Source organism: Juglans microcarpa x Juglans regia, chromosome 5D, assembly GCF_004785595.1.
Source record: "Juglans microcarpa x Juglans regia isolate MS1-56 chromosome 5D, Jm3101_v1.0, whole genome shotgun sequence".
Taxonomy (NCBI): domain Eukaryota; kingdom Viridiplantae; phylum Streptophyta; class Magnoliopsida; order Fagales; family Juglandaceae; genus Juglans; species Juglans microcarpa x Juglans regia.
This window is the reverse complement of record NC_054602.1, coordinates 6,855,676-6,869,067: the sequence shown is the minus strand read 5'-3', so window position 1 is coordinate 6,869,067 and position 13,392 is coordinate 6,855,676. Positions and strand designations below refer to the sequence as shown.

Genomic DNA, 13,392 nt, shown 5'->3' with positions numbered 1-13,392 from the left:
GGGATGGCAATGGCTAAGTTCGAAGTGGAGAAATTTGACGGTCAGAACAGTTTCAGTCTATGGCGCATCAAGATGAAGGCTTTACTGCGACAACAGGGCTTGTCAAAAGTATTAGAAGTCTCGGTATCTGAAGATTCTCCGGCTCCTTCGAAAGAAGAAGAAGAAAAGGTACACAGTACTATTCTTTTGTCACTATCTGATGGAGTTTTAAGAGAGGTTGCTGATGAGGAGACTGCAACTGGTCTCTGGTCGGCACTTGAGAATCTGTACATGAAGAGATCTCTCACTAACCGGTTGTATTTGAAACAATGGTTATACACTCTCAAAATGAAGGAAGGTACTCTTATTTCTGAACACCTAAATGAATTTAATAAAATCATTATGGATCTGAGGAACATAGATATTAAGCTTGAAGAAGAAGATCAAGCGTTAATTATTTTATGTTCATTACCCACATCTTTTGAGAACTTTGTAAATTCCATGTTGTATGGTAGAAATACAATTTCCTTGGTAGATGTAAAGTCTGCTTTGAATTCTAAGGAGTTGAGGAATAAATTGAGTGTGAAGAACACTAATAAACAAGCTAGTGGCTTGTTTGTTAAAGGGTCCTCAAGCAGGGGTAGATCGAATGACAGGGGTTCAGAGAAGAATAAGGGGAAATCCAGGGGCAGTTCACAAACAACGTTTAGTACGAAAAACGTCAAATGTCATTACTGCCATAAGTTTGGTCACTACAAGAACGAGTGTCCAAAATTGAAAAACAGGGAGGACGGCACTAGTTCATCTAATGCCGTTAGTGTTGCTGATGATAGGTCTAACGACCTAGATCTTGTTCTAGCAATAAGCGACTCCAATAGTCGCTTTAGTGACAAGTGGGTCTTGGACTCAGCTTGCACTTTCCATATGTGTCCCAAGAGGGACTGGTTCACTAACTATGAATCGGTCAACGGAGGTTCTGTTTTGTTAGGGAATGATATGGGTTGCAAAATTGCTGGAATTGGTTCAGTCAGAATCAAGATGTTTGATGGAATTGTCCGGACATTGTCTAATGTTCGACATATTCCAGAGTTGAAAAAGAATCTTATTTCTTTGGGTACTCTTGATTCTCTGGACTACAAGTACACTGGTGAAGGTGGAGCTATCAGAGTCAGTAAGGGCTCTATGGTTGTGATGAAAGGAGATAAGACAAATGGTCTTTATTTCCTTCAGGGCTCTACAGTGACAGGTGCAGCTACAGTGTCAGTCTCAGATGATCCAGATTCAGATGTCACTCGTTTGTGGCATATGCGTTTGGGTCATATGAGTGAAAAGGGAATGTCAATTCTGAGTAAGCAGGGTTTGTTATGTAATCAGAAGATAGGGAAACTGGATTTCTGTGAGCACTGTGTGTTTGGCAAACAGTGCAGGGTTAAGTTCTCTACAGGGGTTCACAGAACCAAAAGTTCTGTGGACTACATTCATTCTGATCTTTGGGGCCCATCTTCCGTCCCGTCAAAAGGTGGAGCTCAATACTTGCTTACGTTCATTGATGATTTCTCTCGGAAGGTTTGGGTCTACTTTTTGAAGCAGAAGAGTGATGTATTTGTCAACTTCAAACAGTGGAAAGCTTTGATTGAAAATCAGACAGGCAAGAAAATCAAGCGACTTCGCACTGACAATGGTATGGAGTTCTGCGGAGGTGAGTTTGATGAATTCTGCAGAAATGAGGGTATTTCCAGACATCGTACAGTTAGACATACTCCACAGCAAAATGGGGTAGCTGAACGGATGAACAAGACCCTTTTGGAGAGAGCTCGCAGCATGCTTTCTAATGCAGGCTTGGCTAAGGATTTCTGGGCCGAAGCAATCAACACGGCCTGTTACTTGGTCAATCGCTCTCCAGCCACAGCGATTGGTTTGAAGACTCCGAATGAGGTATGGTCTGATACTCCTACTGATTATTCAAATTTAAAAATTTTTGGTTGTCCTGCATATTTCCATGTTAATGATGGAAAACTTGAGTCAAGGGCAAAGAAGGGCATATTCATTGGGTATGCCAGTGTGGTGAAGGGATTCAGATTGTGGTGTACTGATCCTAAATCACCCAAGTTTGTAATCAGTAGGGATGTCACTTTTGATGAAAAGTCCATGCTTAGTCCGAGGAAGGAGAATTCTGAGTCTACAGGACAAGAACAGGATGTTAGAAAGCAGGTGGAGTTTCAGGTGGAAGCATCACAAGGGCTGCCCAACGGCGCCCAAGATCATGCTTTTGAAGATGAGCATGATTATGATTCAAGTAGCGGCGCACAAGGTGAGCAAGACTACAATATAGCAACTGGTAGACAGAGGAGGCAGATTAGACCACCTCAGAGGTATGCTCATGCAGATATGGTTATGTATGCTCTTACTACGGCAGAGAATATAGTTGGTCAGGAACCTTCCAGTTATTCAGAAGCTGTCAAGAGCGTAGAATCTGCACAGTGGTGCGCAGCTATGACTGAAGAGATCGAGTCTCTTCACAAAAACCAAACATGGGATTTGGTTCTGTTGCCAAAGAAGGTAAAGACTGTTGGCTGCAAATGGGTTTTCAAAAGAAAAGAGGGAATCCAGGTGATACAGATGCAAGGTACAAGGCACGCTTAGTTGCTAAGGGCTTCAGTCAAAGAGAAGGCATCGACTTCACTGAAGTCTTCTCTCCAGTGGTGAAACACAGTTCGATCAGATTACTACTAACTTTAGTAGCATTGTATGACTTAGAGCTACAGCAACTTGATGTTAAAACAGCGTTCTTACATGGTGAACTTGAAGAAACCATTTACATGCATCAGCCAGAGGTATTCATTGTTGAAAACAAGGAAGATCATGTGTGCAGATTGAAGAAGTCTTTATATGGTTTGAAGCAGTCGCCAAGGCAATGGTATAAGCGGTTTGATTCCTTTATGATTGATCATGGTTATTTGAGAAGTAACTATGATAGTTGTGTTTATCATAAGGAATTATCTGATAAGTCTTTCATTTATTTGCTATTATATGTTGATGATATGCTTATTGCTGCTAGAAGCATACTTGACATAGGTTTGTTAAAGACCCAACTCAGAAATGAGTTTGAAATGAAAGACTTATGTGCTGCAAAGAAGATTTTGGGAATGAAAATCTTCAGAGATAGGAAAGCTGGAAAGTTGTACTTGTCCCAGGGAAAGTACATTGAGAAAGTGCTTCAGAGATTTGGGATGTTTGATTCCAAACCAGTAAGTACACCACTTGCTACGCACTTTAAGCTTTCAGCGTGCCTATCTCCTCAGACAACTAAAGAGGAACAGTTCATGGCTAGTGTTCCTTATTCAAGTGCAGTTGGCAGCATCATGTATGCAATGGTTTGCACCCGCCCAGACATTTCACAGGCAGTGAGCGTAGTTAGCAGGTATATGGCTAACCCAGGTAAGACTCATTGGCAGGCTGTGAAATGGATACTCAGGTATCTGAGGGGAACCCTGAACTTTGGGTTAATATTTGATAGAGATGTCGATCTCAGTTCCAAAGTTACTGGTTTTGTTGATTCAGATTATGCTGGAGACTTAGATAAAAGAAGATCATTGACAGGTTATGTTTTCACTCTGTGTGGGTCAGCTATCAGTTGGAAAGCAACACTACAATCCACTGTTGCTTTATCAACTACCGAGGCAGAGTACATGGCAGCAGCAGAGGCTGTTAAGGAGGCCATTTGGTTGAAAGGCTTGGTCAATGATTTGGGTTTACAACAAGATGGGATCTCAGTATTCTGTGACAGTCAGAGTGCAATACATTTGACCAAAAATCAAATGTATCATGAAAGAACGAAGCACATTGATGTCAGGTACCATTTTCTCAGAGAGATTGTTATAGAGGGTGCTATACAGATTCTGAAGATTGCTACTACAGAGAATCCAGCAGATATGATGACTAAGCCAGTTGCAGTATACAAGTTCAAACTTTGTTTGGACTTGATTGGTGTTCGCATTTTGTTATTCCCGTAAGGGATTTGGTGGTGGGGATTGGTTTTGTGGTCGGAAGTTTTTTGTGTTTTGGCAAAGTTCAAGCCAAGGTGGAGATTTGTTATGAGGTGGCTTGAATTCTGATTGAACAGTGCAAGTGTCGTAGGTTCGCTCGAGCGGAGGTTCACTCAACTCGAGCGAATTCAGACAGAGAGCTTCGCTCGACATTCAGCTCTAGCGAATTCAGACAGAGAGCTTCGCTCGACATTCGCTCGACATTCAGCTCGAGCGAATTCAGACAAAGAGCTTCGCTCAAGTATCGCTCGACATTCAGCTCGAGCAATATCCAAGTCAGAGAGCTTCGCTCGACACTCGCTCGACACCCAGCTCGAGCGAGTTCAGGCAGAGAGCTTCGCTCAACTCTCGCACAACTGTTGGCTTGAGCGAAGTGCAGAATATCTATGTTCGCTCGACACTCGCTCGACGTTCGCTCGAGCCAATGTTCACAAAAGTGAATTCTCACTTTTTCCTATAAATATCAAACGGCGCCTCTCTCATTTGCAAGACTTCAGAATTCATTTGAGTTGTTTCTTTAGTGTTTTCTTGAGAGAGAAGTCTAGAGTGAGTTTTGAGAGATAACTTCCTTGTGAAGTTTTGTTGTATTGATTTGTACTCCATCTCTGTTGATAGTGAAATCTTCGATACCGACCCCACCAGTGGACGTAGGCTCGTTTCTGAGTCGAACCACTTAATTCTTGGTGTTCTTTCTATGTGATTGTCATCAATTTCTTTCGTTTAGTTCCGCTACTATACTTCGTGTTAGTCCTAGCTACACTCATTCCCAACAATATATATATAATAACCTTTTCACTCTATATAATTTGTTAAAAAGAAAATAAAAGAGTGAAATCGACTTCAGGAATATGCAAATGATGTGAAGGCGTTTATTACTCTTTAAATCATGGAAATGAGTAGTTGGTGGTGGAAGTTGGTAAGTCAAAGCAAGCATTCTTTTATTAACTCGAATGGACCATGCGAAAGATCTCATCCCATAAAGAAAAGAAGAAGAAAAAAAGTTAAAAAACAAAGCATGCTTTATATATTTTAAAGCGACCAAGACCCAGTGATCAAAATAACTCCGCACCAAATTTCCTGAAAATTTCGAATCTTCAAATAGATTGTAAGTGAAAAAAATTTGTTAAAAATGTTTGGAAATATTTATAAAAAAAAAAAAAAAAAAACTATTATGTTACTGATGTGTTTCGCACCCTGCTTGCTTTCGACAGTCACTTGAGACAATGGAAATTGATGACTTAGAGTGTCAGAAAGCACATCCGATACATAAGTTAGTTTTTAGATCTAAAGAGAGTGTGAGAAGACCCTCGAATTGTACCTGTGTTAAGGATTTTATTGTTCTATTTTCTGATGGATCACTGTTCCTCTTGTACCTAAAGTGTCTGCCCTACCTTGATAGCATATTGTTACATTTAATGTTGCAGCACTAGTTGGAGACAAGATCTCCCACCGGGATCTCCTGCCAAAGCTCTCTGTCTGCGCATTTAATGCAGTGTAATTCTCTCGGGCCATTCGATTAGTGGCATGCCCAACACTGTCCCCTCTCTCTACCTTGGCCTAGGCCCTCTGCTTCCTTATTAGCCGGTGGACTTGCAACATCTAGGCTGTGAGCCTTAGTAGAAAAGGGTTGGGCTTGAGACGAGGAACGAATATCTCTCACCACCTTAAACTAATTTGCTCATTTTTTTCACAAATATATATATATATATATATGTATATATCAACTTGTATTACATAATGATTTCCTACTTGTTTGTTAAATTATTAGTGGTGTGCTGAAAGTCAATTAAGTAAAGAAAAATGCTTAAGACAGTCACCTGCCTCAAGCGTCATGTAAATGGCTGTTGAGTTGGCAAAAAACAAAACGCTGCATTTTATTTTATTTGTCATTTGTCATGCTGCAAGACCCTTCCCTCTCCTTGAGACGTCCCAAATCACGCAGACCCTTCCCTCTCCTCTATCCCAAATCACGCTGCAAGACCTTCCCTCTCTCTCCTTAGACCCACGCTGCAAGACCTTCCCTCTCTCTGCACAAACCATATGAACCGTACGGTTTTGGGAGCTCACATAGGTCCGACATTGCCTAGTAGTCTAAGGCCCACGCGGATTCGTCCCAGTAATATCCTTTGAGCTTCTCGTCCGGTTCAAACCAAAGTCGAAGGAATCCATTGATGGGTCTGTGGAAGCTGTTGAAGGGTTGTATGTCCACTGGTTTGCTTCCATTTTGATACATGCCCAGATATTCGTTTGTGTTTAATTAGGCGTAAATCGGTCCTTGCCTTCTACTACCTCTGCTTTGGCCTCCATCGTTGTGTGTTTGTAGTATATCTAATCAGAGTTTGATCCAAAGTTCGCATATAAGCCCCAAAAGTTGTAACCTAAGCGCATTGAGTAAAGCCCATTCAATGAAATCAAACACAAATAATTATGGTCCATAATGGGAGTTTCTCCTCCACAAACTGCGGCAGGTTTTGACACAAAAACATAAATTTCATTCACACATGAATTTACATTTCTACGGCATAAACACAAGAATAAGTTTTTTATTTTTGTGTTTTCATGTTTTTTTTTAAATAATAAATAAAAACTAACGTGGCATTATTATATTTGCCGTTTACTCCCCGTTTGCACGAGGCGACTGTACATAGAAGTTCTATTAAGTAAAATGGAGAGGTTTGGTCATTTTACACTATTTCTATTTGTTTTAGAACCAACACCCAACACCCAACATGCATGATATGTGCATGAAAATAATAGATAGTAACTAAATACTCACAATTTATGTTAGGAGTCTCAAACAAAAAATGAAGTATCCTTGTATACGGATAACATCTAACGTATTTTAACACACTCACATACGCACACTATATGCATTTTACAAACCTAAAATGCGAGGGAATGGGTCAATCCATGTAATTAAAACTTTGGCATATAGTCGGATCACGAAGGAAGACAGGTAGAAGTACCTATTTCTATTCAACAATATATATATATATATATATATAATATAAATTGATAACCGATATTATTTCGTTTCGATATTTTATTTATTGATATGAAAATGTGGCCCCACAAGGTTCACCAACACCGGTACCAGCACAGCACCGTCAGCCACAAAGGAAGATTAGGTAAAAGACAGCATGCGAGTCAAAAACAACGCACACAACCCTACATGACTCCCCCTTTTCCTCTTTTATTACTATTATAAATAATATCAAATTGCCCTTAAGCTTAGACAACAACAAACTAGTTCGTGGTCATGAAGTAAACTCGAGGAGGGTGAAAACGACATTTCGCGCTTCTCCTTTTCTCGTTACCCCAACCAATGACAGTCCGTCGTGTCGTTCCTTGATCCTTGCTCAGAAGGCCCCCCCCTCCCCTCCCCCCCAAAACATAATCAAAATTAAAAATATATATAAAAAACACGTGGTACCAAGTCTTTGTAATGAAGTCACCTATGACCTCATTAAGAGCGCCATGTCATCATCCGGAATACCTTATCCGCTGCATTCCTGTGACGTTATGCCACGTGTCAAGATCGTGAAGTTGGGGGCACCCACCATGCGGGTCCCCTCCCTGCCCCTGCTGGTAGGCACGTGCCGTGATTATCTGGAATTTATTTCTAATTTTTTGGTTACGTAGACACGAGGCACATGTGAGTCGCTGCATTGTGCTATTCAAATGGATTTTTCCTTTCTTTTATTTACGTATCTATTATGCGGTTGCGTGTGGGGCCCGGGGGAGCTGTTTGCCTATGGGAGCTGGACACGCAAAGCTGGACCCGGTTCTGTCTAACGTCTTGGTTTTGATACGTGGCAGTACATGCGAGCGACATGTCAGCGACTGCCTTGGTTGGAGGGAGTAAGAGCGCGTGAGGGAACGACTCATCAATGCCAGTTGGCATTACTGGGTAGTCTACTGGCCGACCTTATCCTCTTCCTTTTTATGAAAACAAATATTAATAATATTTACTAATTTGCTTTCTTTTTCTTCCAAAAGGAAGAGGCATTGTATATTGTAGAGAGAGGAGTGAGAGAGAGGGAGAGATTGGAAGGTGACTCTTGGGGATAGACAGAGGACCAAACCAAAACCGAAAGAAACCCTAGATTTCTTGCTGCTGAAAGAATATAGATTTCTTTCGTTGTTTGGATTCTCAGATCCGAGCTTGCCTGAAGGACAGGAATGATCTTATTCTAGAGCTTTTGGTAAGTATAAAATAGTGTCGTTTTATCTTTTTTTTTTTTTTTTTGGTATAATTAGCGATTGGTTAGCTTCTTCTACTCATGTTTTTGTATGGATTTTATCGTTTGGATTATGAATATGCGAGTTTTAGTGAGCAGGAATTGTGTACGCGGATCTTTAACCATATTTGAATGTCAATGACTTATCCGCGTTAATTCTTGATTATGAAGAACCTGCTTTACTTTTTACTTTTTCCGTGGAAATTAATCTTAATGATGCTATTTATGTTATGCTCATTACAGATCGTGCCCAGTTATAATAATTTCGGGACAGAAGCAATCGTGGGTTTGGTGTATAATATTGAGGTCTTGTGAAAGATTTTGGATTGGGAGTATATACCATAGAAACCGTTAAAAATGATGTCCAGATCGTATACCAATCTTTTAGATCTAGCTTCCGGAAACTTTCCCGTCATGGGCCGTGAAAAAAAGCGCCTTCCACGCGTAATGACCGTTCCGGGGGTCATTTCTGAGCTTGATGATGACCAGACCAATAGTGTAACATCAGACGTTCCATCCTCTGTCGTTCAGGATCGTATCATTATTGTTGCTAATCAGCTCCCTGTGAAAGCTAAGCGCAGACCTGATAATAAAGGCTGGAGTTTTAGCTGGGATGAGGACTCTTTGTCATTACAGCTGAAGGATGGTTTACCTGAAGATATGGAGGTATTGTATGTAGGGTCTTTGAGGGTTGATGTTGATTCCAATGAGCAAGATGATGTGTCACAGCTTTTGTTGGATAGGTTTAAGTGTGTCCCTGCTTTTCTACCGCCGGATATTTTATCAAAGTTTTATCATGGCTTTTGTAAACAGCATTTATGGCCGCTTTTTCATTACATGCTTCCCTTCTCTGCAAATCACGGTGGACGGTTTGACCGGTCTTTATGGGAGGCATATGTGGCAGCAAATAAGATTTTCTCACAAAGGGTGATAGAGATTATAAACCCAGAGGATGACTATGTTTGGATTCATGATTACCATTTGATGGTACTGCCTACCTTCTTGAGGAGGAGGTTCAATAGACTACGGATGGGGTTTTTTCTCCACAGTCCATTTCCTTCATCAGAGATATACAGGACCTTGCCAGTAAGGGAAGAGATCCTCAAGGCACTTTTGAATTCAGATCTTATTGGTTTCCACACTTTTGATTATGCTCGGCATTTCCTGTCTTGTTGCAGTCGAATGTTGGGTTTGGAGTATCAGTCAAAAAGGGGTTATATTGGATTGGAATATTATGGGAGGACTGTGGGGATAAAAATCATGCCAGTTGGAATTCACATGGGACAGACTGCATCTGTTTTGAAACTCGCGGATAAGGAGTGGAGGGTGGGGGAGCTAAAACAACAGTTTGAAGGAAAAACTGTGCTTCTTGGGGTTGATGATATGGATATCTTTAAAGGCGTTGATCTGAAATTGTTGGCAATGGAACAGATGTTGAAGCAGCACCCAAAGTGGCAGGGAAAGGCAGTTTTGGTACAGATTGCAAACCCTGCTAGGGGAAGAGGGAAAGATCTTGAGGAAATACAGGCTGAGATACAGGCAAGCTGCAAGAGGATTAACAAAACTTTTGGCCGACCCGGTTATGAACCGATTGTTTTCATAGATAGACCAGTTACTCTCAGTGAACGAGCAGCGTATTACACCATTGCTGAGTGTGTTGTGGTCACAGCTGTGAGGGATGGGATGAATCTTACGCCTTATGAGTACATTGTTTGCAGGCAGGGTGTTTCTGGGTCTGAGTCAAGTTCAGAATTTAATGGGCCCACGAAGAGCATGCTAGTAGTATCTGAGTTCATTGGGTGTTCGCCTTCCCTGAGTGGTGCAATTCGGGTAAACCCATGGAACATCGAAGCAACTGCTGAGGCAATGAATGAGGCAATTTCAATGTCTGATTCTGAGAAGCAGTTGCGGCATGAGAAGCATTACAGGTACGTTAGCACACATGATGTGGCATACTGGTCGAGGAGCTTTTTCCAAGATATGGAAAGAACTTGCAAGGACCATTTCAGAAGACGCTGTTGGGGAATTGGTTTGAGCTTTGGTTTCAGGGTTGTGGCACTGGATCCTAATTTCAGAAAGTTGTCTATTGATGCCATTGTATCTGCATACTTGAGGTCCAGAAATAGGGCTATACTCTTGGATTATGATGGCACTGTAATGCCCCAAACTTCCATCAACAAGACCCCAAGTCAAGAGGTTATATCAATCATAAATATGCTTTGCAGTGATGTTAAAAACATAGCGTTTGTTGTCAGTGGAAGAGGAAGGGATAGTTTAGGCAAGTGGTTTTCTCCTTGCAAGAAACTTGGAATTGCTGCTGAGCACGGTTACTTCATGAGGTATGCTATTTTTTACTTTTGCCATGTGTTAGCACCTGTTTTCTGTTTCCTAATGCCTAAATTGAATAATATCTTAGGTGGCCTGCAGAAGACGTGTGGGAAACCTGCGGACAGAATAATGATTTTGGGTGGATACAGATAGCCGAGCCTGTTATGAAATTGTATACTGAATCAACCGACGGTTCTTATATTGAAACCAAGGAAAGCGCCTTGGTTTGGCACCATCGGGATGCTGACCCTGGTTTTGGATCCGGCCAGGCTAAGGAGATGTTAGATCATCTAGAAAGTGTGCTGGCAAATGAACCTGTTTCTGTCAAAAGCGGTCAGTTCATTGTGGAAGTGAAGCCACAGGTAGGCCTCTGAGTTCTCTAGTCTTGGTTCTTTGGACTTCCTATGTGAATGTGGGTCCCTGTCAATCATCAATATTCATCATATCTTATGATCTAATTGCCATGATTTCTCCACCACCAAACTGACCTAATTGTTGGAGTTTATGTGAACTGATTTTACTCGTATGATGCTTTAAAACCACGTCTGTTATTTGTTACGACTGCTGGTAGAATACACTTGATAAAAACCATGTTCTTCCAGCCTTGAAAAGAAATATATGTTGTTGGACTCACCCATTTTGTTGGAACACCTGGCAGATGCATTTATGGGCTAATGCCTTCATTTTCCCCAATATGACTCAATCTTTTGCAATTATATAATTATGTGAACATTATCATGAAAGAAGTAAGAACAACTGAATCGCATTATTCAAATAATGCGACACGAGGCCATATATGCTTTCATATGTGCATCATTTGTGAGGAAATTGAAACCCAATTTGAGTAGGATGTGTTAGGTTTGGTTGAGAAACCTTATCTCTAACACATTGAAGATGAGTCGTTTTATGTTGGCATGAGGGACAAGCATTAAAGCATAGCATTTAGCATTTGACCCCTAGATTTTATGCGCCATGTTGGCAAAGTGCAACTGTTGTTGGTTCCTTTTAATTAGAGTTGGGCATCCATGTAAGTTGGAGACTTCTGGGCCTAAAAAGATCAAGGACACTGGACTTCCACACAATGAGGTGCTTTTACTTTTGTTTAGAGGGTGTTTCTACTTGCAGTTTAGCCTCAAAGGATGGATTGCTGAAATTTACACGACAAACCTTCACTAGTGGTGGCATGTCAATTTAGCTTGCAATCACCGGCGTGTTACTGAATATAACTTCAATGATCCCATATTTTCATTGCCTATGTCATTCGTATTAATAAAACTGTCTTTGTTACTTATCAAAAAGAAAATCTCATATTTTCATTTGTTCAAGGCTGATTATTTGCTTGCGGATTGAGTGTGTTGTCGGATTATATGGATGCTGACAATATAGCCAGTAGTTGTCTAGCAGTGGGTATAAGCTTTCTATAGACACAAGTAAACAAACGAAGAATAGAATCTGTCTTTATTTGATGCCATGAGAATGCGATTGATATTTCCATGGATTGCTATGTTAACCTAGCTGCAATCATTTTGAAACCTTCCTAATTATTTGGCTTGAATTAAGTTCTTGACGCAAATGATGAGATAAAGTACTTTACATTTAGCTATGGTTATGCAGATGTTTATTCACTGCTTTGCTGTGTCCTCATGTATTTCTCGAAATTTACCTTGCTTATGATCGTGGTTTTAGATATATTTTCTTTCATTATGGTTCCCTCTAGACTTCTTGTGCCACTTTTGGTGCTTTTATTATGCTCCTTTCTAGCTATGTAATGGAGCTTCTATTGCTCAGAAAACGTGATATTTGAATCTGACCTATCATGTGGTCTTTAGGGAGTCAGTAAAGGTGTGGTTGCAGAAAAGATCTTTGCAGCAATGGCGGATCACAGAAAGCAGGCTGATTTTGTACTGTGTATTGGCGATGACCGATCTGATGAGGACATGTTTGAGATCATTGGCAATGCAATGAATAGTGGTGTCCTCTCTTCTAATACATCAGTGTTTGCATGCACTGTTGGACAGAAGCCAAGTAAAGCTAAGTACTATTTGGATGACACGACAGATGTCATAAACATGCTTGAAGCTCTTGCAGAGGTTTCAGACTCTACACCCTCCCCCTCAGATGAAGCTGGAATCTCCCCTTGAAATCTTCCTTGCCTTTTCTGACTCCGGTGTCTTCTGCTTTAAACCAATGGTGGAGATAAGAAGCTGGCCTGGGATTGAAGGTGACGATGACTCATCTCTGTTTGAAGTAACTTGGTGGGAGAAACCTTAAATGATCTTTTCTGATCGGTCTGTGGCCACATGCGATTTTTTTTCGTGACGAACAATGGAGCAGCAGTCTTGATTGCGTGGTTTTTACTTTGGAAAGCAGGATTTCTTTTGCATAAGCTAAGACATCTGAAGGATTGACGGGACCTACCATAAAGATTCATGGAGAGCTGACTGGAGTTGGAAGAAAAGCCTAAATAATCCTTGCATCACATACACATAAAGGCTGCTCAGCCGGCCTAATGCAAATATCAAACTGACCAATGCCGTTCTCGTGCATCTCACTTGAAATTATACCAGGGATAAGTTGTTAATGTTGGGAAAGATGTTCAGGTGGGGTAACAGAAACAGGTTTCAGCTGGTGTAGTGGACGACGCCTCATTAGATGAAACAGTACACTCTAGTGTCTTCTTTTAGTTTTTTCCCCCCCTCTTTAAATTTTTTGAGTGGATTTTATTTTGCAATTGTTACTCCGATATATTTTATATTTTTGGCGTATTCTGTAAATTTTATAGCAAAATATTAGTTTTA

General features: G+C 40.8%; 1 protein-coding gene across 1 annotated transcript; it reads left to right on the top strand.

The window, feature by feature from the left end:
* The first annotated feature begins 8,023 nt into the window (after positions 1 to 8,023).
* On the top strand, positions 8,024 to 13,392 carry LOC121264884 (probable alpha,alpha-trehalose-phosphate synthase [UDP-forming] 7). The gene is made up of 4 exons (XM_041168221.1): positions 8,024 to 8,230; positions 8,510 to 10,605; positions 10,683 to 10,956; positions 12,424 to 13,392. The coding sequence occupies exons 2-4, from the start codon at positions 8,624 to 8,626 to the stop codon at positions 12,733 to 12,735; spliced, it is 2,568 nt and encodes an 855-aa protein (XP_041024155.1). The 5' UTR covers positions 8,024 to 8,230; positions 8,510 to 8,623; the 3' UTR covers positions 12,736 to 13,392.

Excerpts from the sequence above, each read along its gene's own strand:
- LOC121264884 (XM_041168221.1), top strand. The coding sequence starts at position 8,624 with ATGATGTCCAGATCGTATACCAATCTTTTAGATCTAGCTTCCGGAAAC. Across the intron at positions 10,606-10,682 it reads GAGCACGGTTACTTCATGAG|GTGGCCTGCAGAAGACGTGT; the intron begins GTATGCTATTTT and ends ATAATATCTTAG. Across the intron at positions 10,957-12,423 it reads TTGTGGAAGTGAAGCCACAG|GGAGTCAGTAAAGGTGTGGT; the intron begins GTAGGCCTCTGA and ends TGTGGTCTTTAG.